The sequence below is a fragment of the Microcebus murinus genome, chromosome 2 (assembly GCF_040939455.1).
Source record: "Microcebus murinus isolate Inina chromosome 2, M.murinus_Inina_mat1.0, whole genome shotgun sequence".
NCBI classification, from domain to species: domain Eukaryota; kingdom Metazoa; phylum Chordata; class Mammalia; order Primates; family Cheirogaleidae; genus Microcebus; species Microcebus murinus.
The window spans coordinates 116,469,984-116,491,765 of NC_134105.1; the positions used below are offsets into that span (position 1 = coordinate 116,469,984).

The 21,782-nt window shown below is 35.4% G+C and overlaps 2 protein-coding genes across 8 annotated transcripts in view; one reads left to right on the forward strand and one right to left on the reverse strand.

Moving 5' to 3' along the window:
• FIRRM (FIGNL1 interacting regulator of recombination and mitosis) overlaps positions 1 to 21,782 on the forward strand; it is a 45,863-nt gene that overhangs the window by 23,655 nt on the left and 426 nt on the right. The window contains exons 13-23 of the mRNA XM_012783925.3: positions 598 to 784; positions 1,201 to 1,283; positions 1,645 to 1,696; positions 3,384 to 3,473; positions 8,485 to 8,670; positions 10,775 to 10,897; positions 12,369 to 12,464; positions 16,446 to 16,559; positions 18,740 to 18,844; positions 19,513 to 19,593; positions 20,591 to 20,710. Of these exons, the coding sequence (XP_012639379.2) occupies positions 598 to 784; positions 1,201 to 1,283; positions 1,645 to 1,696; positions 3,384 to 3,473; positions 8,485 to 8,670; positions 10,775 to 10,897; positions 12,369 to 12,464; positions 16,446 to 16,559; positions 18,740 to 18,844; positions 19,513 to 19,593; positions 20,591 to 20,710 (1,237 nt within the window). The remainder of the gene's footprint in view (positions 1 to 597; positions 785 to 1,200; positions 1,284 to 1,644; positions 1,697 to 3,383; positions 3,474 to 8,484; positions 8,671 to 10,774; positions 10,898 to 12,368; positions 12,465 to 16,445; positions 16,560 to 18,739; positions 18,845 to 19,512; positions 19,594 to 20,590; positions 20,711 to 21,782) is intronic.
• The window catches only part of SCYL3 (SCY1 like pseudokinase 3), a 61,320-nt gene continuing 41,816 nt past the window's right edge, over positions 2,279 to 21,782 (reverse strand). For 4 of the 7 annotated variants that reach the window (XM_012783914.3, XM_012783913.3, XM_012783911.2 and 1 more), the window contains one exon: positions 2,282 to 7,557. In XM_012783914.3, the coding sequence (XP_012639368.1) occupies positions 7,465 to 7,557 (93 nt within the window). In that variant the 3' untranslated portion in view covers positions 2,282 to 7,464. Of the gene's footprint in view, positions 7,558 to 21,782 lie in introns of all 7 variants that reach the window. The other 3 variants (XM_012783922.3, XM_012783921.2, XM_012783918.2) reach the window with 3 other exon arrangements.

Sequence of the window (21,782 nt, forward strand, 5' to 3'; positions counted from 1 at the left end):
TTCTGAGCTTTCTATTCTTCTGCTTAAAACTGAAGTGTGATAGATATCAGAACTCCTCAGCTATGTATTTAAAGCCCATCCGATTCTGTTGTCATCTTCTACTTTTATTCGTTTTCAAGACATATACTTTGCCTCTGTCAGACTTGTTATTTATGTCTGTCTTTTATTCATGTTTTGTGTTCTTTACCTATTTGTATCTTGCCTATTTTTGTTATTTAAATCCCTGTGAAAGTTTTTTCAACCATTTCAATCTTAAAATGACCCCTCCCTGTCTGAACTATAATACTTATTTTCTGTTTTACATATAATATCTAATTTCACTATTTTAGTTTCAGGTTTTTTGAAGAACTCTGAGTAACTTGGTACTGTGATAAACAGTTGGTAAATGGTGAAAAAAATATGTCCAGGAGAATTTTCCTTTAAGGAATTTCTTTGACAGTATATTTATGTATACATAGTCACACATATTGGAAACTATTGTTGATTATACCTCTTGAGACATTTTGCTTTGCTAAAATTATCTTCCATGTGACATATTATACCTGCTAATATTAAATATTATTAATTTGGGGTTCATTTTTCTCAATTTCCCCACAGGGTATCTCTACTCAAAGCCCTTTTCAACAGTTTTGAGCAGTGTTCTGGTGAACTCTCTCTACCTGTTCATTTACACGGAGTAAAGAGTAAAGGGCAAGCCGAAGTGGCTGTCACCTTGTATCAGCATGTTTGTGTTCACTTGTGTTCTTTTATTGCTTCCTTTGATCCCTCACTGTTTCCTGAACTGGTAAGCATGTTACTTGCTGGGCTTTGTCATGGTTACATTTTTGCTTTCTTATATGTACATAGTTGAAGGCAGAAAGGAAAATAAAAGTGTATATGTTGTTCATGTTGCTTTAAAGATTTCAGGGTACTTAGGGAATATTTGTGGATCCTAGTAGTGATTGAGTTACCACATTTTAAACCATCTGTGAATCTCCATAACCTAGCACTACACTTAACATATAGTAGGTGCTCAATAAATATTGAGGGCCTGGCAGTGTATGTTCTTTCAGATGCTGTAAAGTATAGCCTTCCCACTAAGAATCTGTTCTTTGGATTCTGATACTGCTTTCTTATTTTATTTTGAGAAATGTAATATAAATGATAATTTATTATAAACATTTAGCATTTACATAAATCAACCTTTCTGTTTCTCATTAGGATGCCGCTCTGTTGAATGCTGTACTTAGTGCTGACATGATCACCTCTTTGTTAGCTATGGATGCATGGTGTTTCCTTGCTCGGTACAATATACTTGCTTTTTTGGTGTTTGGACTGGTTATTAGTAGTGATTGATAGTAAATGATTTTATAACTGTAAATTAATAGAAACATTATGTTGCAATAATTCTTTAATAAAATCACCAAAATGGTTTGATTTCACATAGCACTAAATTAGGAAACAGGATTCTCACTTTCCTTTTCTTTGGTTCAAGCCAATAGATGAGTATTGCTTGGGTAGTTTTGTACGCTGTAATATTCCTTGGCCATGGAAAAAAGGGCAGTTTTTATGTTCTTGTCAGAATATTTAGTGCTTTATGAAAGTTAATCTCCCTGTATTTCTGAGTAATTGCATAAACCTGATTGCCTTTTCTTTATATCGCAGATATGGGACTGCTGAACTCTGTGCACACCATGTCACCATAGTGGCTCATCTGGTGAGTAGAATTACAAAGCCTTAAATACTCACTTTCCATGCATTTGCTTTGGAGGTATGATAACCTTAAAGAATGTAAATAGCAACAGGAAAAATAATATGGTAACTAAATTGTTTTGACAGTTTCTTTACATAAATTCTGATGCTTTTAAGAAGGATGTACTAAAAAACTATGAGTGTGAAACTGGGGAAATTTTCTTATTTTTCAAAATTTTTTTTTTTTTTTTTTTTTTTTGAGACAGAGTCTCACTTTGTTGTCCAGGCTAGAGTGAGTGCCGTGGCGTCAGCCTAGCTCACAGCAACCTCAAACTCCTGGGCTTGAGTGATCCTTCTGCCTCAGCCTCCCGAGTAGCTGGGACTACAGGCATGCGCCACCATGCCCGGCTAATTTTTTATATATATATATCAGTTGGCCAAGTAATTTCTTTCTATTTATAGTAGAGACGGGGTCTCGCTCTTGCTCAGGCTGGTTTTGAACTCCTGACCTTGAGCAATCCGCCCGCCTCGGCCTCCCAAGAGCTAGGATTACAGGCGTGAGCCACAGCGCCCGGCTTATTTTTCAAAATTTTATAGAGTGTTAGTAATTGTTCTGGGAAAGAAAGACTAGGTTAATTGAGAATAAATTTAAATTGAATGCAAAGTAGAAAATAAGAAAAGAGTTACTTACAATGTTGTTAGCCAAGAGTTAATCTCTTTCTCTCTCTTTTTATTATGACTTAGACAAACTGACTTTTCATTTTGTTCTGTTTTTTTGAGTCAGGGTGATTCAAGAGGGACTAAGTTTGACAGTGATAGGTGCGTTTGGCAAAAGAAGAAATGTTTTATGAATGGGTATAAAGAGAAAATGATTAATAATGATTTCTTTTAATCTTTTCAACATTGACTTTTTGCTTTTAAATTTTGAGATGTTTGATGTGTTTCGTGTAAAATGATTATAACCTGTTTGTTAGGTATTTTTGTCCCTGGCCTTTGATAAAGATCTTGGGGGTCTATATATCCTTTGTTTCCCAGTGGAGTTATTATGCCATATATTTCCTGATTTACCTTTTAAGGATTTTATAGACCAAATTCAGTGAGGTATGTGATAACCTGAACAGCTGACATCTATGTCTCTATGGCTAATAGTCTAGATCATCACTTACCCACTTTACTAAATCCTTAACATGTCTTGCACTAAAAAGAGAGTGATTTTTGTGTTAGGTGTTTTATGTCTCAGGTTTCCTTTAACTAAAAGCTTGCCTAGTCATGATAGAAATGGATTCTAGGATTGAATGACAGATAGTACATTTATGATAAGATTGATAAAATTGAGTTTATAAAATTTTTTAATGAAGTTTCCATCTTGGAGTTACATCCACCTCTGCACTATTATACTTAGATCTTTAAAAGTTCCATGAATTGTCTTTGAGTGGGAGGATTAACATATCAAGTTATCATCAAAATGAAAATTAGAAATAGAAATTACAAGTGTCATTTTTAATTATAATGTTGAGATTTCTTTCTCATTATAAAAGTAATTAGATTCATTGAAGAAAAAAAAAAAAAGCCTAAAAGCCCCAAATTAAAAGTTAACATTATATATAATCTTATCACCCAGAAAGAGCTGCTATTAATATTTTGGCTTATTTCTTTGTGTAAACTAATCTTAAATCAATCATCAGTCTTTCCTCTCTCCTATCTCTTCCTAGATAAAATCATGCCCTGGAGACTGTTATCAGCTCAACAACTTATCAATACTGTTGAAGCGCCTCTTTTTCTTCATGGCCCCACCCCATCAGGCAAGGATAAATCTATGTCACTGTGTTCACTTCAGGCAGCTGCTGAGAATTGGATTCAGACTTTTGTGTCCTTTTCCTCCATCTCATTCTAAAGTTAAATGTTGGCATGATCTGAGCACAGTTTTTTTTAACATATTGCTTGCTTGCTTATTTCTTTTAGCTGGGTGTAGATTTTGATGTCCTTATGATAGGTTACAAATAATTATTCTAATTCCATCTTCCTAAAATATATATTTCCCTGAAATATGTTTTTCTTATATTTGACGTATATGAAATGGTTCTATATCCCCTTTGAACTTATTTTAAAGAGCTATAATATTATTTATGTTTTCAATGATGTCTTTTATTTTTTCTTAGTGAATAAGTTGAACTTTTAGGGGAAAGTTGCAAGTATGATTTGCAACTAAAGCCTTAGTTGTTTGCTATTGTGAGGAAAACAAGCTCTGCCATGATAGAGGAGAATCTCGTATGGCCTAGTGCAGTCACTCAGACTTGTCTGTCACGTTGGAACTCCTGTAGGAGTGTTTAAAAAGATACAGGTTCCTGGACTCTAACCTGTGAATAGAGTGGGTATAGAGTAGTGGATATGAAATAAGGCTCAGCAATTTTTCTTGTTACTGTCATTAAGTTCCTACATGATTCTTACATGGATCCAAGCTTGGAAACCACTAGGTTAGTGAAGAGGATTAGACTTTAAGGGCCTACAGGTCTTGGTTTGAATCCTGGCTTACTGTGACCTTGAGTAAGTCATCCTTTCTGAACCTCAGTTTTCCTGTCTACAAAGGAGAGGATATGTGTAACTATTTTAAAATATTTTGTAAAGACTTAGAGATAATATATGCAAAACAGTATGGTGCTGGGGTTAAGAGGGATACTCGATTCTTACTAGGGTTTTTGCCCCAAGTCCAAGCTGCTCCTGCCCTAGAGAAGGCCAGGTACCAGAGGAATGACACACCTACCCCCATGGTCCTCTTTTGCAAAGTTATCTTCAAGGCAGAAAACACAGTAGTACCATCTATTTGCCCTCTAGAAAACATGTGAGGATTGCTCTCTTCCTTCCAAAACTCCAAAAGAGCTGTCTCCTCAGATCACTTGGAAGTAGGATTGGAAGTGAAAGGGTCACTAGCCATGTGACTTTAAGAAAGTCACTTTTCTGCCGGGCGTGGTGGCTCACGCCTGTAACCCTAGTACTCTGGGAGGCCGAGGCGGGCGGATTGCTCAAGGTCAGGAGTTTGAAACCAGCCTGAGCGATACCCCCTGTCTCTACTATAAAGAGAAATAAATTAATTGGCCAATTAAAAATATATAGAAAAAATTAGCCGGGCATGGTGGTGCATGCCTGTAGTCCCAGCTACTCGGGAGACTGAGGCAGAAGGATTGCTTGAGCCCAGGAGTTTGAGGTTGCTGTGAGCTAGGCTGATGCCACTGCACTCTAGCCTGGGCAACAGGGTGAGACTCTGTCTCCAAAAAAAAAAAAAAAGAAGAAGAAGAAAATCACTTTCCTTTTCACCTCCATTTTCTTATTTATAAAACAAAAAATTATTTTCCCAGGGTGGTTGTGAAATTTTAACTTTTAAAATAATATAACTCACAATGAATTAGCTCTGAGTGAAGTCTAAAGCAGTGTTCTAAATCAGATAAACTTTATCCTTAGAGATCTCTTACTCTCAGTTTTCTAAATTTTCCCAAATGAGGCTATTAGGCTCAATTAGAGGTGGGGTCTTGCTCTGTCACCAAGGCTAGAGTGCAATCTATAATTCACATAGATGTGGCTATCTATGTGAATTATAGATAAATGAAGGGTTACTTTTAATTTGTATCTTCAGTTATCAAATACTCATTTCCTTTTATGAATAAATTACTGTAATAAAATTGAAGATTAAGAAACAAATCTGAATTTGAATACCTTTTTTATCTGAGTCCTTGAGAGAGTTAACCATAAAATTGAGATACTAATACTCATGGCAGTTATGAAATTTGATGAGATATATATATGAAATGAGCATTTAACAAATCTTAGTTTTTCTGTCTTGCTTTTTTTTTCTTTCTCCTTAAAACATTACCCCTCCTTTAAAAGGAGGAACAAGGGAATGGACATTTTTGAGACTATAATATGGGCTAGGCACTTTAATTCATATAGTCCTTATGACAACCTTGTGGAATAGATAATATTATATCCATTTTACAGATGAAAAAACAATAGCTCAGGTAAGTTACAGAACTTCCTCAAATGCACACATAATAAATGGCTGAGCTGAGGTCCAAATCAGAACTGTCTTATTCCCAAGTCTGTGCTGTGCTCTTTCCACTGACTGCTCCAATATTCTTTTCCAACTATGCTTCATGCAGCTATTTCAGGGCCCTCTGCTGTTTGTGAGATGTTGACTCTGCCTCCTTACCACCTTTAACCAGAGGAAATCTACTTTCATTGTTTTGATGTATAAAGCTTTTCATATAATTTTTAATAGCAATTTGTTGCTTAAGTTAAAAAATTTGAGTGTGTATTCCCAGCTGCCTGAGAGAGAGGTTGAGGCGGGAGGATTGCGTGGGCCCCAGAATTCAAGGCCAGCCTGGGCAACATAACAAAACCCTGTCTCTAAAAAAAATTAAATTAAATTAAAAATCTTGGGCCCAGTGCAGTGGCTCATGCCTGTAATCCCAGCAATTTGGGAGGCTAAGGTGGAGAAATGCTTGAGACCTGGAGTTCGAGACCAGACTGGGTTACATAGGAAGACCCCATCTCTACAAAAAAGATTTTTTTAAAAAATGAGGTGTGGTGGCATGTACCTGTAGTCCCAGCTACTCAGGAAGCTGAGGGAGGAGGATCACTTGAGCTCAGGAGTTTGAGGCTACAGTAAGCTATGATGTCACCACTGTACTCTAGCCTTGGTGACAGAGCAAGACCCTATCTCTAAAAATAAAGAAAACTTGGAAACAACTGCGCTACCTTATGATATATCAAGGAATGTAAAATCTAGTAGAAATTATAAATTTATAAAAATTCGCATAATAAAATGTGGTATGTGGTGAGTGCCAAAACTGAGACACAAATTAGACACAAATTAGATCATTTCTGGGGCATTGCAGTATGGGATGGGTAGGAAATTGAGAATATTGTTGGAGATGGTGGCATTTGAGATACATGTTAAAGGATGAATGAAAATGGGAGGCAGGTGGTGGGACTAGAGGAGCAAAGGTGAGAAAGCACAGACTAGGGAAAAAAGGAGAAGCAAGCAGTGGTGCTAGAAATATTATTCAGTCATTTGCATATAAGATGGTGTCTTTTAAAATAGTGAAATAAAAACCTAGGTCTCATACCAATGATGTAGCATTAACATAAATGAAAATAGTTAATCCCAGTATGGTGATGTTTTACTTAAAAAATGTAAAAAGTGTCAAATTAGCTGGGTGCCACACATTTCCTTTAGTATGTAACTATTAATGGTATTCCTGTTTTATTAATATAAAGTAAAGCAAAGGTACAGGTTACCTAACTGAGGAAAAGTATTTAATATGTCTTATCTAAGTACACTGATAATTGTGTTATTTACTTTATTTTTACATAAAGTAAAAATTACTCTATTTGCATTTTAAGCCCACAGATGTATTTTTTCTCTCTTCTCAATTTAAGGAGGGAAGTCATAATTCTCTGTGCATTATTCCTTTATCTGTCAGTCCATATGAACTATTTTCAGTCCTAGCAGTTTTAAATCTTTAAAATTGTGTTGAAACCAGAGTTTTCAACTTCATAATATAATCTGAGCCCTTCCTATGTAAACGATTGTGACACCACCTACCCTTTTGAGTTGTCCATGATATTATGATTTTATAGTTTCTATTTTGGAAAGGAAACTAGTTCATTCTCTTACTCATTGGACTTTATTATAAAGATAGGTGATATTTGAATTGATGTTCACCAGTTGACACAATCCTCGTGGCTTTCCTGGTGCAGTTTGGTTTTATGAATAAAGCTGGTTGTTATAATAGGCACTTAGCTCATCGAGCGATCCATTTTTCTGGCTGTAGCTGTTGTCACTTCAGATAGCCTCATGATTTCTTGCTTGTTTTGACAGCTAAATATGTTCTACAAAAGAAATAACACTGAAATATAGTATATGATATAGAAGAGTTTCTCTATCATTTAATATAGTGATTTTGGTGGGGAAATTTGAAATTTTTTTTAGTTTTGACATAGAAAAAATTTTCATTCATTAAGTAAATTTTGGATATTACGAATTGAATTATTCTACTTAAAAATATACTAATACAATTCCTAGTTGAATTATACTTAATTTAATAATTAAGTATACCATTGCTTTAGCTGTTTTTCACCAAAAACTAATTCAACATTATAACTGTTTTTTAGAAGTTTTATTTCCCATTTTTATCTACTCTGTGACACCTGCATTTTAACAAAACAGTACTTCTTTGTTAACTCAGGAAGCACTTCAGAATGTTATTTCAGTGGTAGAATGGGGTTGCCAACCACACTGTTTTTTATTTGTGGCTTGCCTTTGTGAAACTAATATATTGTCTAGAGTGGAGTCAGCTAACCCATTTGAAAACTGAACCTATGATCTTTGCTTCTTTAAGTTCTCTACTTGGTCAACTGAGATGATAGTAAGCCACAAAGGTTGGCTACATCATTCTTGTTTGCATATTTGAGCTATTACTTTTGACTTAACTATACAGGGTGACGAGTACTTAGGAAAATAGTAGACTTACTGAGTAGGAGCATGATAAAATATCTGACATAACTGACAATGAAATACATTATTTAACATTTCTTAGCGTATTTATGTTATGCTGCATTTAAACTTTTTTGTTTTGGAAACAATGCAGCAAGAATAACAATTATGTTCATTTAACTTATGTTGGTTTGATATCTAGTGATATTACCATGCAATTATAAAGGTTTCTTAAAATACTAAATATAGAAACTAATACTTATCTCTTATGCATCCATTCCTCTATCTCATATTACTCTTATTTCTTTAACACTTTATTTCAGGTAGAGTTTATCCAGAAATTTTCCCCAAAAGAAGCAGAAAATCTGCCTTTATGGCAGTGTATTTCCTTCCAGGCATTATCTTCTGAGTTTAGGAAACAAACTGCACATGACATCACCAAAGTGTGCACTGCAGAGTGCAGGAAATGGCTGAGCAGCAGTCGTACTTTGGGAGAACTTGAATCTCTGGTAAGATAATTTTAACTGACTTGACTCATTCAGCAGCTGCTTATTGAGTATTATTTTAGGTGTTGGGGATGGGTTGTTAATAAAATGGACACAGTCTCTGTCCTCTGTCTCTGTTAGAACCTAGTAAGATTTTCAGATTTCTACATTATAAAAGGATCAATGAGAAACTGTTATCTTGAGTGAAGTAAATAGTTTTGGGGAGGGTTCCATGTGTCGCTCAAGACACCTTGGGACAACATGGTGAAACAGATGAAATACTTCATTTGTGGTATTTTTGCTTATGCAGCTCTAAATTAGGCAGACGTGATTCTTCTGTTTGACAAAATACAACCCCATTTTATACAAACCTACTCTGAACCTTTATGTATCTTTCTACTTAGAATGTTTCCTCATAAAATAATGGAATAAAAAAGAGACTCATCTATTTTAAGAAGTAGAAAATACATGATTTTTAAAAGTTTACTGGATATCATACACGCAGTTGAATTTTCCAGTTTAGTGTTCATTTGCTCATTTATTCACTTATTCAACAAATATATTTTGAGTACTCTTATGTGCCAACTTCTGTTTTAGGCTTTGGGATATATCAGGAAACAAATAAAAATTTCTACTCTTATGGACTCATATTCTAGCTTATCAGTGGATAGTAAAATAAGAAGTATAAGTTTATTTGTTCACAAGGGTAGGAAGAAAAAGAAAAAAGAAATATCAGTTTATTTTATGTAGAGAAAAATCAAGCAAGGATAGGCACAGGGCATTCAAGGGGTTGGAGGCCTATTTGCAATTTTACATTAGGAGTTCATGATTTTCTCAGGGCATGTGTTTCCATACTGAATGCAGATGCTCTGATACTCTGTTATGTAATGGCACTTGACTATAATTATTAAGATAATTAAAAACATTTACATATATCCAAAGGATGTAAGTTTTTATGTGAATTTATTTTAGGAAAACTTACTTACTTAGAAGTGGCTTATATTTGCTCAGATTTTGCATTTAATATGCATTACTTTCTATAGTAAAGACAAAAGGTATTTTGTTTTATATTAAGTAAAATGAAAACACCATGAATAAACCTTTGAGCCATGCCTAACACTTTAGTCCAGCAGGTTGTCGAACATGTTTGTCTGTAGAAGCAAAGAGGTAATTCTTAAATATTTGATAAGAACCTATATGATAATTACATAAAATTGTGGCTGTTGAAGTATAATAGATTAAAGGCATTCATTATTACTGATCATTACATTCTCATATGGCCTTCACCCTACCCCTACCACACCCCAAACCACCCCATTCCTGGCCAGTCACACAGAGGTTTGAGTATTTTCACATATAGGTAAGAGTGAACCAGGAAAGATTGTTTTTAGTTTCAAATTCCAGATTGTGTACTTCTTAGGTATTATGATTGCTTGTTAAATGCATGTTGCTGAGGAATTTAAAATTTTAAAACAACAGGAACAATAAAAATGTAGTAACTGGTGGGTGCAGTGGCTCATGCCTATATTCACAGCACTTTGGGAGGCCAAGGCAGGATTGCTTGAGGCCAGGAGTTTGAGACCAGCCTGGGCAACATATTGAGAACCCATCTCTAAAAAAAAAAAGAATTCGCCAGGCATGGTGGTACATGCCTGTAGTGTTAGCTATTTGGGAGGCTAGGGCAAGAGTATTGCTTGAGCTCAGGAGTTTGAGGCTGCAGTAAGCTATGATTGTGCCATTGCACTCCAGACTAGGTCCATATTGTGAAAAAATAAAACTTTTTGTTGATGAATATTATGAAAATATTATAAATTAGATTAACCATACTGACCACTTATATTAAACCTAATTATTAAAATACATTATTGTTTCCATTTTATCAAAATTTCAGTCTAAAAGGAAAAAAAGACTTAGAAAAATAAAGTAAATGTTTCTGTGTACAAGGAAAATTATTTTTAATAAAATACATTTGTGTTAAATAGCTGGTAAGATGGCTTTGGCTCTTAGAAATATTCTATGTGGATTTTTACAAAGAGTTAAAAGTAACTTATAATCCCTAGGTGATTGGGTCCCCATTCCTTTAGACTGGTATCTAAATTTAAGTCCTTTTCCTCTTTCTCCCCTTTAGAACACAGTACTCTCTGTTTTGCTTGCAGTATGTAATTCTGCTGGTGAAGCTTTGGATACTGGACAACAAACTGAAATTATGGAAGTTGGGACACAGCTTTGGGCTTTTTTAAACATCAAACAGGTAAGGAAAGCAACTGATCATTTCCCTGAAGAACAATAAAAAACAATTTAAAAAAGAGAATAGTACTGAAATTTCCCTGTAGAGTAAAATTTATCTAATTTCCTTGGATGGTTGGTAGAACTTGTGAGTAGAACTTAAACCACCTATTTATTTGTATTCTCTCAGGCAGTTTTCTTTTTCAGAGTATTATAGCATTATATTAACAAAATTAGAATATGGTAAAGTAACAGCAACAATCCACCTACTTATTTTCCTAACTGGTTGAATCCTACTTAAAAAAAAAAATTATCTTTCCTTATTGTTTCTCTCTCTGGCTAATGTAGCCTATTTCTGTGATTCTATGGTCTTTTATAAAATCTCTTGGAGAGTGATCTGACCCAAAGATGGAAGGCACAAGTAAATGGATGTGGCTTATATTCCTCTTTCCCAGCAAAACCAATAAGCTAAGTGATGATTGGGCTAAAATTAGAATGATATGCATCCCACATATGGTTGTAAATTTATGTTTCTTGGTTTAAAAATTCAAATCTGAATTTGTTTTCTTTGACTAAATAGAAATAAATGTGTGACATCTGGCAACCAGGGAAGCTGAAGGCAATGTAACATAATTTTAGGAAGTGATAGAAATCATTTAGCAGATGATGTTTTATCATTAATGTTTGTGGTCAGATTGCCCTACTGTAGTATTTTGACTTCAAGAAGTACTTTTCTCTGATGCTCACAAATCATTCAATAAATGTTTATTCAGGATATCTGTGCTGGGGATAGAGTTTACAATATTATGATAGAAATAACTGTGAAAAAAAGGAATGTAGGCCGGGCGTGGTGGCTCATGCCTGTAATCCTAGCACTCTGGGATGCTGAGGCGGGTGGATTGCTCGAGGTCAGGAGTTCAAAACCAGCCTGAACAAGACCCCGTCTCTACTAAAAATAGAAATTAATTGACCAACTAAAAATATATATACAAAAATTAGCCGGGCATGGTGGTACATGTCTGTAGTCCCAGCTACTCAGGAGGCTGAGGCAGTAGGATCGCTTGAGCCCAGAAGATTGAGGTTGCTGTGAGCTAGGCTGATGCCATGGCACTCACTCTAGCCTGGGCAACAAAGTGAGACTCTGTCTCAAAAAAAAAGAAAAGGAATGTAATTCTAAGATAACTAAGAAACATACAAGCTTTTCAGTGGCAGACAAAAGTAATTAGATCCCCTTTAGACTTAAATCTGGACTTCAGTCATGGCTCTGCTTTTTCCTACCCATGTGATTTTGAACAAATTATTATTTTTTTCTTATTAAAGTTGAGGGTAATAGTATTTACATCATACCACTGTTGTGAGTCGTGAGGTAATAAATATAAAACACTTATTATATTGCCTGGTACATAATAAGTGTACAATAAATGGTTGCTATTATAATAGCTATTCTCATGTAATTGAAAATTTTCACCAAAATTATTTTGTGTTTCTTATATAAGGTAACAGGTCAACCCTATGTTCAACAGACATTCAGCCTCTTACTCCCACTGTTGGGATTTTTCATTCAAACTCTAGATCCTCAGCTGATAAGTCAGGTAAGAACAGTGACCAAGTTGATACTTTGTTTGCTAAGGAGGTGGCTAAACTGGTAGACTCAAAATAACTTTCTAGAAACATTCCTTTTAAATTATTTAAAAGCAGTAAAACTTTTTATTGTTGCTATTAACTGCCCAAGAAAAATCCCTGAGGTTAGGAGTCCTACTTCATGTGTTGCATGCTGCATTCATAGCATTTTCAAAGGCATTTCAGCAGTTGTGGGGATATGGAATAGAACATCATGGGTTGAAGGATAATGCTTATTATTTCTTTGAAGAAATAAAATTATTTTGAAAGAAGAGCTCTAGTGAATTTCTCTCTGTTCCCCAGCTTACACAGCTGGGACAGGCAGATCTGGGGTCACAATCTGGGGGATCCTTATGGTGGTGCCTAAGTTATGCCTTTGTTTTGGAGGTTCTAAGACAACAGAGAGAAAATGGGAAAGGCCTTCAGCTTATGTGAAGTGATTTAGAGGCTTTAGAATGAGCCCATACTGGACAGAATTGATACCTAAAATCAAGAGCTAAGCTCAGGGTTAAGTAGAAAATAGAAACAAAAACTGTTAAGAGAGTTTCTTCTAACTAACCCTTCCTATATAGGAAAAGTGATGGAAGAGATAATATCCTGTCACAGTATGTGGCGGGATAGAAAGAAGTAAAACTAGTCACACCTTTGTTTTTCGTAGCTCTTATTAATGGTGTGTACATGAAGAAGTTAGCATTAACATGTATTTACTAATTAGGTATTTTCTTTAAGTACCATATGTGTAACAGGCTACTAAGTTATAAAGAATGAGAATACAGTAAAATAATTGACTGAATGTAACCATTTGAATTTACTGATTCTGAAGTTTCTAATATTCTTTGAGAAAAATTAAATACCAATAACTTCAATAAAATGTACCTTTAAAAAACCCAAATACAATAACTGAAGTTCTAAAATTGTAATGTAAGTAAATTGTTCATGTAAGTATTGCTTCCTTTATGAAAGACTTCACCTCAGTGTTCCTGAAATCAGGGGCTAGCAAAACTGTGGTCTCGTGGCAAAATTTTGCCCAAGAGCTAAACATGACGTTTACATTTTTGAGAGTTTGTAAAATAAAAAATAAAGTCTTGAAGCCTACCAAGCATTATAAAAATAAATAAGTAAATAAATAAGAATATGCAACAAATAAACATGTTGCCTGCAAAACCTAAAATATTATTTAGCCTCCATTACAGAAAAAGTTTGTCGGTCCTTGCTAAATAATGACCCTCTCAATAAAATGTAAAATATAGGCATACCTTAGAGATACTGCAGGTTTGGTTCCAGACCACCACCATGAGTCACATGAATTTTTTTTCTCTCAGTGCATACAAAAGTTATATTTATACTACTGTTAGTCTGTTGAGTATACAATAGCATTATGTCTAAAAAACAATGTCCATATCTTAATTAAACAATACTTTATTTCTAAAAAAATGCTAATGATCATCTGAGCCTTCAGCTAGTCCTTATCTTTTTGCTGGTGGAGGATCTTGCCTCTATGCTGATGACTGTTGATTGATCAGGGTGGTGGTTGCTGAAGGTAGGATGGCCTGTGGCAATTCCTTGTTTTATGTTTTTAAATTTTTGACATGTCTTTTCCTGATACCAGAAGGCAATTTCTTAAAATAAGACAGTGAAGTTTGCTCCATCAGTTGACTCTTCCCTTCATGAAAGATTTCTCTGTAGTGTGTGATGCTGTTTGATAGCATTTTCCCCACAGAACTTTCACAATTGGAGTCAGTCCTCTCAAGCCTTGCTGTTGCTTTATCAGCTAAATTTATAGACTATTCTAAACGCTTTCCTGTAATTTCACCAGTGTTCACGGCATCTTCACCAGTAGTTCCAGCTCAAAAAACCACTTTCTTTGCTCATCCATAAGAAGCAACTCCTCATCTACTCAGGTTTTCTCATGAGATTGCAACAATTCAGTCACATCCTCAGGATCCACTTATAACTCTGCTTCTCCTGCTGTTTCCACCATATCTGCAGTTACTTTCTCCATTGAAGTCTTAAACACCTCAGACCCATCCATGAAGGTTCAAATTAACTTCTTCCAAATTCCTGTTAATGTTGATATTTTGACCTCTTGCCAGTGAATCCCAAATGTTCTTAATGGCATCCAGAAAGGGAAATCGTTTCCAAAAGGTTTTTGATTGATTTTGCTCAGGTCCATCAGAGGAACCACTATCTATGGCAGCTATAACCTTCAGAAATTTATTTCTTAAATACTACTACTTGAAAGATGAAATTACTCCTTGATCCATGGGCTGCAGAATGGATATTGTGTTAGGGGGCATGAAAATAACATTCATCTCCTCATACATCTCCATTGGTGCTTTTGGGTGACCAGTTGCATTGTCATTGAGCACTAATCTTTTGAAAGAAATCTTTTTTTTTTTTTTTTTTTTGAGCCGTAGGTCTCAACAGTGGGCTTAAAATATTCAGTAAACCATGCTGTAAACAGATGTGCTGTTATCTAGGTTTTGTTGTTGCATTGATAGAGCATGGACAGGGTAGATTTAGCATAATTCTAAGGGCCATAGGATTTTGGGAATGGTAAGTGAGCACTGGCTTCAACTTCAAGTCACCAGCTGCATTAGCCCCTAACGAGAGTCTGCCTGTCCTTTGAAGCCAGGAATTGACTTCTCCTGGCCAGCTGTGAAAGTCCTAGATGGTATCTTCTTCCAATAAACAGTGTAGGCTGTTTTGTCTACACTGAAAATCTATTGTTTAGTGTAGCCACCTTCATCAATGTTCTTAGCTAGATGTTGTGGATAACTTATTGCAGCTTCTACAATCAATTGCTTCACCTTGCACTTTCATGTTATGGAGACAGCTTTTTCCCTTTAACCTCATGAACCAACCTCTGCTAGCTTCATACTTTGCTTATGCAGCTTCCTCACCTCTCTTAGCCTTCACAGAATTGAAGAGTTAGGGCCTTGCTGTGGATTAAGCTTTGACTTAAAGGGAATGTTGTGACTGGTTTGATCTTCTATCCAGACCACTCAAACTTTTTATCAGCAAAAACTGTTTCCCTTTCTTATCATTCATGTGTTCACTGGAAGAGCACTTTTAATTTCCTTTAAGAACTCTTCCTTTGCATTGACAATTAGGGTAACTGGCACTAGAGGCTTAAGCTTAGCTTTTGGTCTCAGCTTTTTCAACAGCCTTGCTCACTAAGCTTAATTATTTCTAGCTTTTGATTTAAAATGAGAGACTTAAGACTCTTCCTTTTACTCGACCACTTAGAAACCGTTGTAGGGATAACTGACCTAATTTCAATATTGTTGCATCTCAGAATAGGGAGGCCCAAGGAGAGAGGGAGAAAGATGGGAACTGCCAGTTAGTTGGTGGAGCAGTCAGAACACACAAAATTTATTAAGTTTGCCATCTTGTATGTGTCTGGTTTGTGGTACCCTCAATTACAGCAGTAACATCAAAGATCACTGATCACAGATTAGCATAACAGAATAATAATAAAAAGTATGAAGTAGTGTGAGGATTACCAATGTGTGACAAAGAGACACTAAGTTAGCACAGGCTGTTGGAAAAATGGTGCTAAATGACTTGCTAGATGCAGGGTTGCCACAAGCCTTCCATTTTGTAAACAAAACAAAAGTGTCTATGAGGCACAATAATCAAAGCACAATAAAACAAGGTATGTCTATACAAAATAATTTTTAAAGTGTTGGGAAATAAAGTTTTTCAGGAACAAATGTATTTTAATTTTTTGCAATGGTTGAAGTTAGGAGGGTATAGTAAAAAGAATGCTATAATAACCGTTTATTTGATTGTTCTATTCAGAGTCTATCTGTGAAGTTCAGGCTTTGTGGCTTGTTTGGTTGTTCTAGGTTTTTTCCCATCCCCATAATTCCATATAAATCTTAGGTAGTATTATGTCTATACAAAATACTGTTTTTATTTATAACTTTTCTTTGGTCTTCACCTTTTAGGTCATGACTTTGCAAACCTCACTACTTAAATTACAGCCTCCTGACCATGTTCGTTTTTCAACGCTGGATTTTGTATCTTCTCTAGGAAAACTTTTTATACCTCAAGCTATCCAGGTAACACTCTTTAACTCTTTTTAAGAGGAGACAGGGTTTTGCTCTGTCACTCAGGCTGGAGTGCAGTGGCACAATCATAGCTCACTGCAGCCTTGAACTCCTGGGCTCAAATGATCTACCTGCCTCAGCCTCCCAAGTAGCTGGGCCCACATGCCTGGCTAATCTTTGAAATTTTCCTTTGAAATGAGGTCTCACTGTGTTGCCCAGGCTGGTCATGAATATTTTTAGATTATTAAAAATAAAATCTCTGTAAGAATTATTGACTACGGGATTTGTTAGGCTTTTAATTCCTGAAATTCTGCAGATTCCTGACAATGAAAGTTAGAAAAAAAGAAATCCATTTTCCAGAGAGGGTAAAGTATCAAAATAGAACTCATTTTAAGTTATTTTCTTTTAGAAAAATATGTTGACATATAAATAATTTATTCATTGGCTCTAGTCTGAGATACAAGTTTCTCATTCTAACTGGGCACTACTACACAGTTCCTGAGGGGAGAAAACATATTTATGTCTTCTAGGGAACAGTATATAATTAGGAAAATTGGTAATTTTTAAGACAGTATTTTTGAAAATGTTGCAAAGTATGTATACTTATGACAAATGAATACTTATAACATTGTACTGTTACGGCCTAACAATATACATCTACTGCATTTTAAAAACTCACACAGCAAAAGAGATCTTCATAAATTTAGAGTTTTGCTTTGCTTATTACTACAGTCGAAGTGTAATAATTCTGGATAATTTTTTTTAACCTCCAAAAGAGAGACTATAAAGAGCTCCTTACTGATGAGAACTTTCTTGTGTAATCAAAGCAAACACATGATGGACGATATCTCATTGTATGTTGATTAAAATCTTTTTTTTTTTTTTGAGACAGAGTCTCGCTTTGTTGTCCAGGCTAGAGTGAGTGCCGTGGCGTCAGCCTACCTCACAGCAACCCCAAACTCCTGGGCAAAAGCGATCCTCCTGCCTCAGCCTCCCAAGTAGCTGGGACTACAGGCATGCGCCACCATGCCTGGCTAACTTTTTCTATATATATCAGTTGGCCAATTAATTTCTTTTTATTTATAGTAGAGACAGGGTCTCGCTCTTGCTCAGGCTGGTTTTGAACTCCTGACCTCGAGCAATCCACCCACCTCAGCCTCCCAGAGAGCTAGGATTACAGGCGTGAGCCACTGCGCCCTAAAATCTTTGAAACCAAAAATTCAACTTCATTACTTTGTAAAGGGCTTTTTTGTCCACAAGTTAATGACACTATCCCATCTATCTCCAGCGTGCAAGGGTATGTTTTATGAAATGATGAGTGTAGATGCTGACAGCTTCTTTTTAACTCTCTTGACAAAAGTATCCAAAGATACTTGCATCTGAGCTATTTTCTTTTTATAAAGTAAGTTCATTCCAAAATGTTGCTCCATTCATGCACAGCTGTGGACCATGCATGGGCCCAGAAACTATGAAACAAGCGTTTTGTGCCTTATGTATTCCCACGGGTGAGATCAGGGCTTGAAGAAATTTTGGGGATTCATCAGCATATAAGAGGTATTTAAAGCAAGAGATGAGATTGATTCATTTGTCCATTCAAGAAAAATTGAGTTCTTGCTGTATCAGGCACTGTTTTAATCACTGGTGATTCAATAATGTACCAAACTAATAATCCCCTGTACAACAGGTAATAATTTAGGGACATATGAAATATGTTAAGTGGTGGTGAGTGTTATGGAGAAAAATAAAGCAGGGAAGGGGGCAGAGAATATGAATGTGGGGGTACGGTCTGAAACATTGAGTCCTCACCAACGTGACATATAAGTAAAAACTGAAGATGAGGGATCAAGCGATGCAGGTATCTGGGGAAATAGCAAGTGAAAGCATGGGAGATTGGAGCATGCCTGATATATTCCAGGAAGCCATTATAGCTAACACAGAGGTAGCAGGGCTTTGCAGGCCATTTTAAGGACTTTGGCTTTGAGTCTCAGGAAAATAGGAAGCTACTAGAAGGATGTGAGCAAAGGAGTGACATGACTTAATGTATTTTAATATAAATGACTTAATGTGTTTTAATATAAATATCCCAGTTCACTGGGATAAGATTATGGAAAGTTGACAACAATTATGTATATTGAATGCACTCTATTGAAGTTTCTTTTTCTCTATTTAGTAAAGTTTGGTTCTCTTTTTAGGACAAAATTCTGCCCAACCTGTCATGTATCTTTGCTTTACTGTTAGCTGACAAGAATTGGCTGCTAGAACAACATACCTTGGAGGCATTTACTCAGTTTGCTGAGGTAATTGTAAGACCAATTTATCATGATGACTTCCAAAACCCTTTAATATTTCACATATTCCAAAACTTTCCCAAAACATTTGTTGAGCTGCTTCTGTATCTGAATCAAAATGTTCTGGATGGAATATTACTAATCATCTATTTTACAGGATCTCAAAATGAAGCCTAGAAAAATGAAGTGAATTTCCTAAGGTCCTCTGAATAGCAAGGACCAGAACAGGCATTCAAAACAGGCCTACTAATGCTGACACTGTCTTTCAGACAGTATTTTTTGGTTGAATAATACATTTCATCTTGAACTATCATTAGAGTTAGGTTGATGAACCTATGTCTGTTAGTGTAGTTCTGTGGGGAAGGTAACCTCCACCATCAGTTGCTCCTTTACTCTTAACCATTGCTGTGCAGTTATGCTTTTGGTCATAAGAAGTCCAGAGGCTTTAGTATGACTAAGCAGAAGTAATTAAAGCTGGCAACACTAAACCTGTACAGAAGTTAATACTGCATTATCCTAAGGCACTCGGAAAGAATTGTGAGCTTATTTTTGAGTATCCTCTGGCACTATTTTCTTTGAAAATGAATTTATTAAGGTAGCTTTTAAAATTCATGCATTTGTCTTTGCAAGTTATTGAAATATATTAAAGTCAGTCTTGCTTATCCATCTTTTAATAGGGAACAAATCATGAAGAGATAGTTCCCCAGTGTCTCAGTTCTGAAGAAACAAAGAATAAAGTTGTATCCTTTCTGGAGAAGGTATTTTATTTATATAGCCTATGTTTTATTCATCATTAAATTTTTTTTTAAATTGTATAATTATAACCTACTTGAGTATCTTCTTAGCTTAAACTTTTCATAGTGCTCAGCATAGTGCTGACACAGATTGTTACTAAGCAATTGAGACCATATTACAAGTTACAGAAGTATATAACATTTGGAGCCACTTTCTGCCTGTAGTCTGAGATACAGTAGCACTGATTTATCCAGAGATGACTTATGAGAATCCCTAAGCCATTACTAATTATAATTATAGATACCTGACTACATATAAATAATTAGCTAGGCCTGAGAGGATGTTTATTACCATATGTTAGGTATAATTTAAGCATGACTTTTCTACACATATGGCAGCCAAGAATTACTTTTCTAAGACTGTGACATTATTTTTAAAGCTGTTTTTACAGTTGGGACCAAAGTTTTGAATCACAGGGCTCCCATATTTGTGGATACTTTGAAACTTATATAGTGATAATGTGAGGATATAAGTTAAGGGTTAACTGAAGTACTAACAGAACCATTAAATCACAAATTTAGAATATCAGGAGAAAGTGAATTCTGCTTGAGTACAATCTGCCCATCATTAAACTGGGCTATATATGTATTCTACATATTACATGTATACACATGTCACAAATTTTACATATATATTACATTTAGTGCACATGTATACATTGCTATTTCTAATTTCTTAGCCCAGTAAAGGTTAGCAGACTCATTTTTTCCTGGAAAGAGGACTCTTCAGTTTTCCTGTAGGGAAGAACACAGTCATTTAGCCAGATTACACTAAGAAGCAGCATTTACAGATAATTCCAATGAATTTTCAGAATTTGCCATGTTCACAGACAGCTCACAATGGTTGAACACTAAGCATTTACACAAATGGTTTGACCTTTTTATTTTCTGAATATTAAGACCATTTGGCTATTAATAGAGAATGCTAACATTTGCTTGGTTTTTCATGGTAATCTGGAAGACTGGGTTTGTAGATGAAACTGAAGCTGCCAAAGTGGAACGTGTGAAACAGGAAAAAGGTATATTCTGGGAACACTTTGCTAAAGTGACTGTCGAAGAAGCAAAGAGGTCATCTTTTCAGGTATGGGCTGCTTTTCAGTGTGGGTCAAACTTGAACAAGGGAAATTCTGCTCTATTCCTTACTGATAAAACAGAAACTAGTTTGGTTCTCTTGGCCTCATGTTGAATTTCAAATCAACTAGACCTAGACATGCAAAATGCTCCTATTTTATAGTAGTTGCTCTTTTAAAAACCACATTTCTTCTTCCTGAAAGGTTGTCAACGCAGAATTGGGACTATAAAAAAAAAAGCCTTACACATCATACATACTCTTTCAATATAACTGTCAAGTACTGGTAGTAACCTTTAAAGGAAGTTATGTATTTTACCAATGAGGCTGCAAATACAGTAGTTTCTGAACCACAGAAGAAAATCAATTACCTTCCAAAATGTTTAGTTTGATCCCTTGCCTCGTTCATCAAATCAACCTAATTATTTTTGGCAATGTCTAAAAAGTCACATCTACATATTAAAAGGCAGAAATTTGACACCAATAAGAATATTAAAAATACTGTTTTGAGCACTAGTAAATAAGTTTAATAACTTTTAAGACCTGTAGCTTTTATTCCTGAAACCTATAAAGTTCCAAATATGTTATATAAATATGTCCTCATGAATTTAAATTTATTGTGACCTTCCTTAAAACACCACAATTATAAAAGATGTCTTGACCTCAACTCTTACCCACCTCTCCCTTGTTGCCTCCCTGGTGTAATGTTTGAAAGCCTGACATCTTATTAAACTGGCTCCAGAAAGATCTGAAAGATTGCAGCTCATCAATTACAAACTTAGCTTAAAAAGAAAAGAAAAACACTGAATTCACAAATGATACTTTTCTGTAAGAACAGATTATATGTCTAAAGAATACTCACTGGAAATTATTTAGGCAGCACATCTCAATGGGAGCCCTTTAGGACAGGACACTCTGTTATTTGCCACAAACAAGCTAAGACACTGGTAATGGCACCTTGAACCACTGTGATAAACCAAAATGCCCTCACATATTTTTCTAGATGACCATGCATGGGTGGTGGTGTGCTCTCTTCCTTATGATCTAGTGACTAGAATAAAATTTGCACATAAACTTTTTTGCA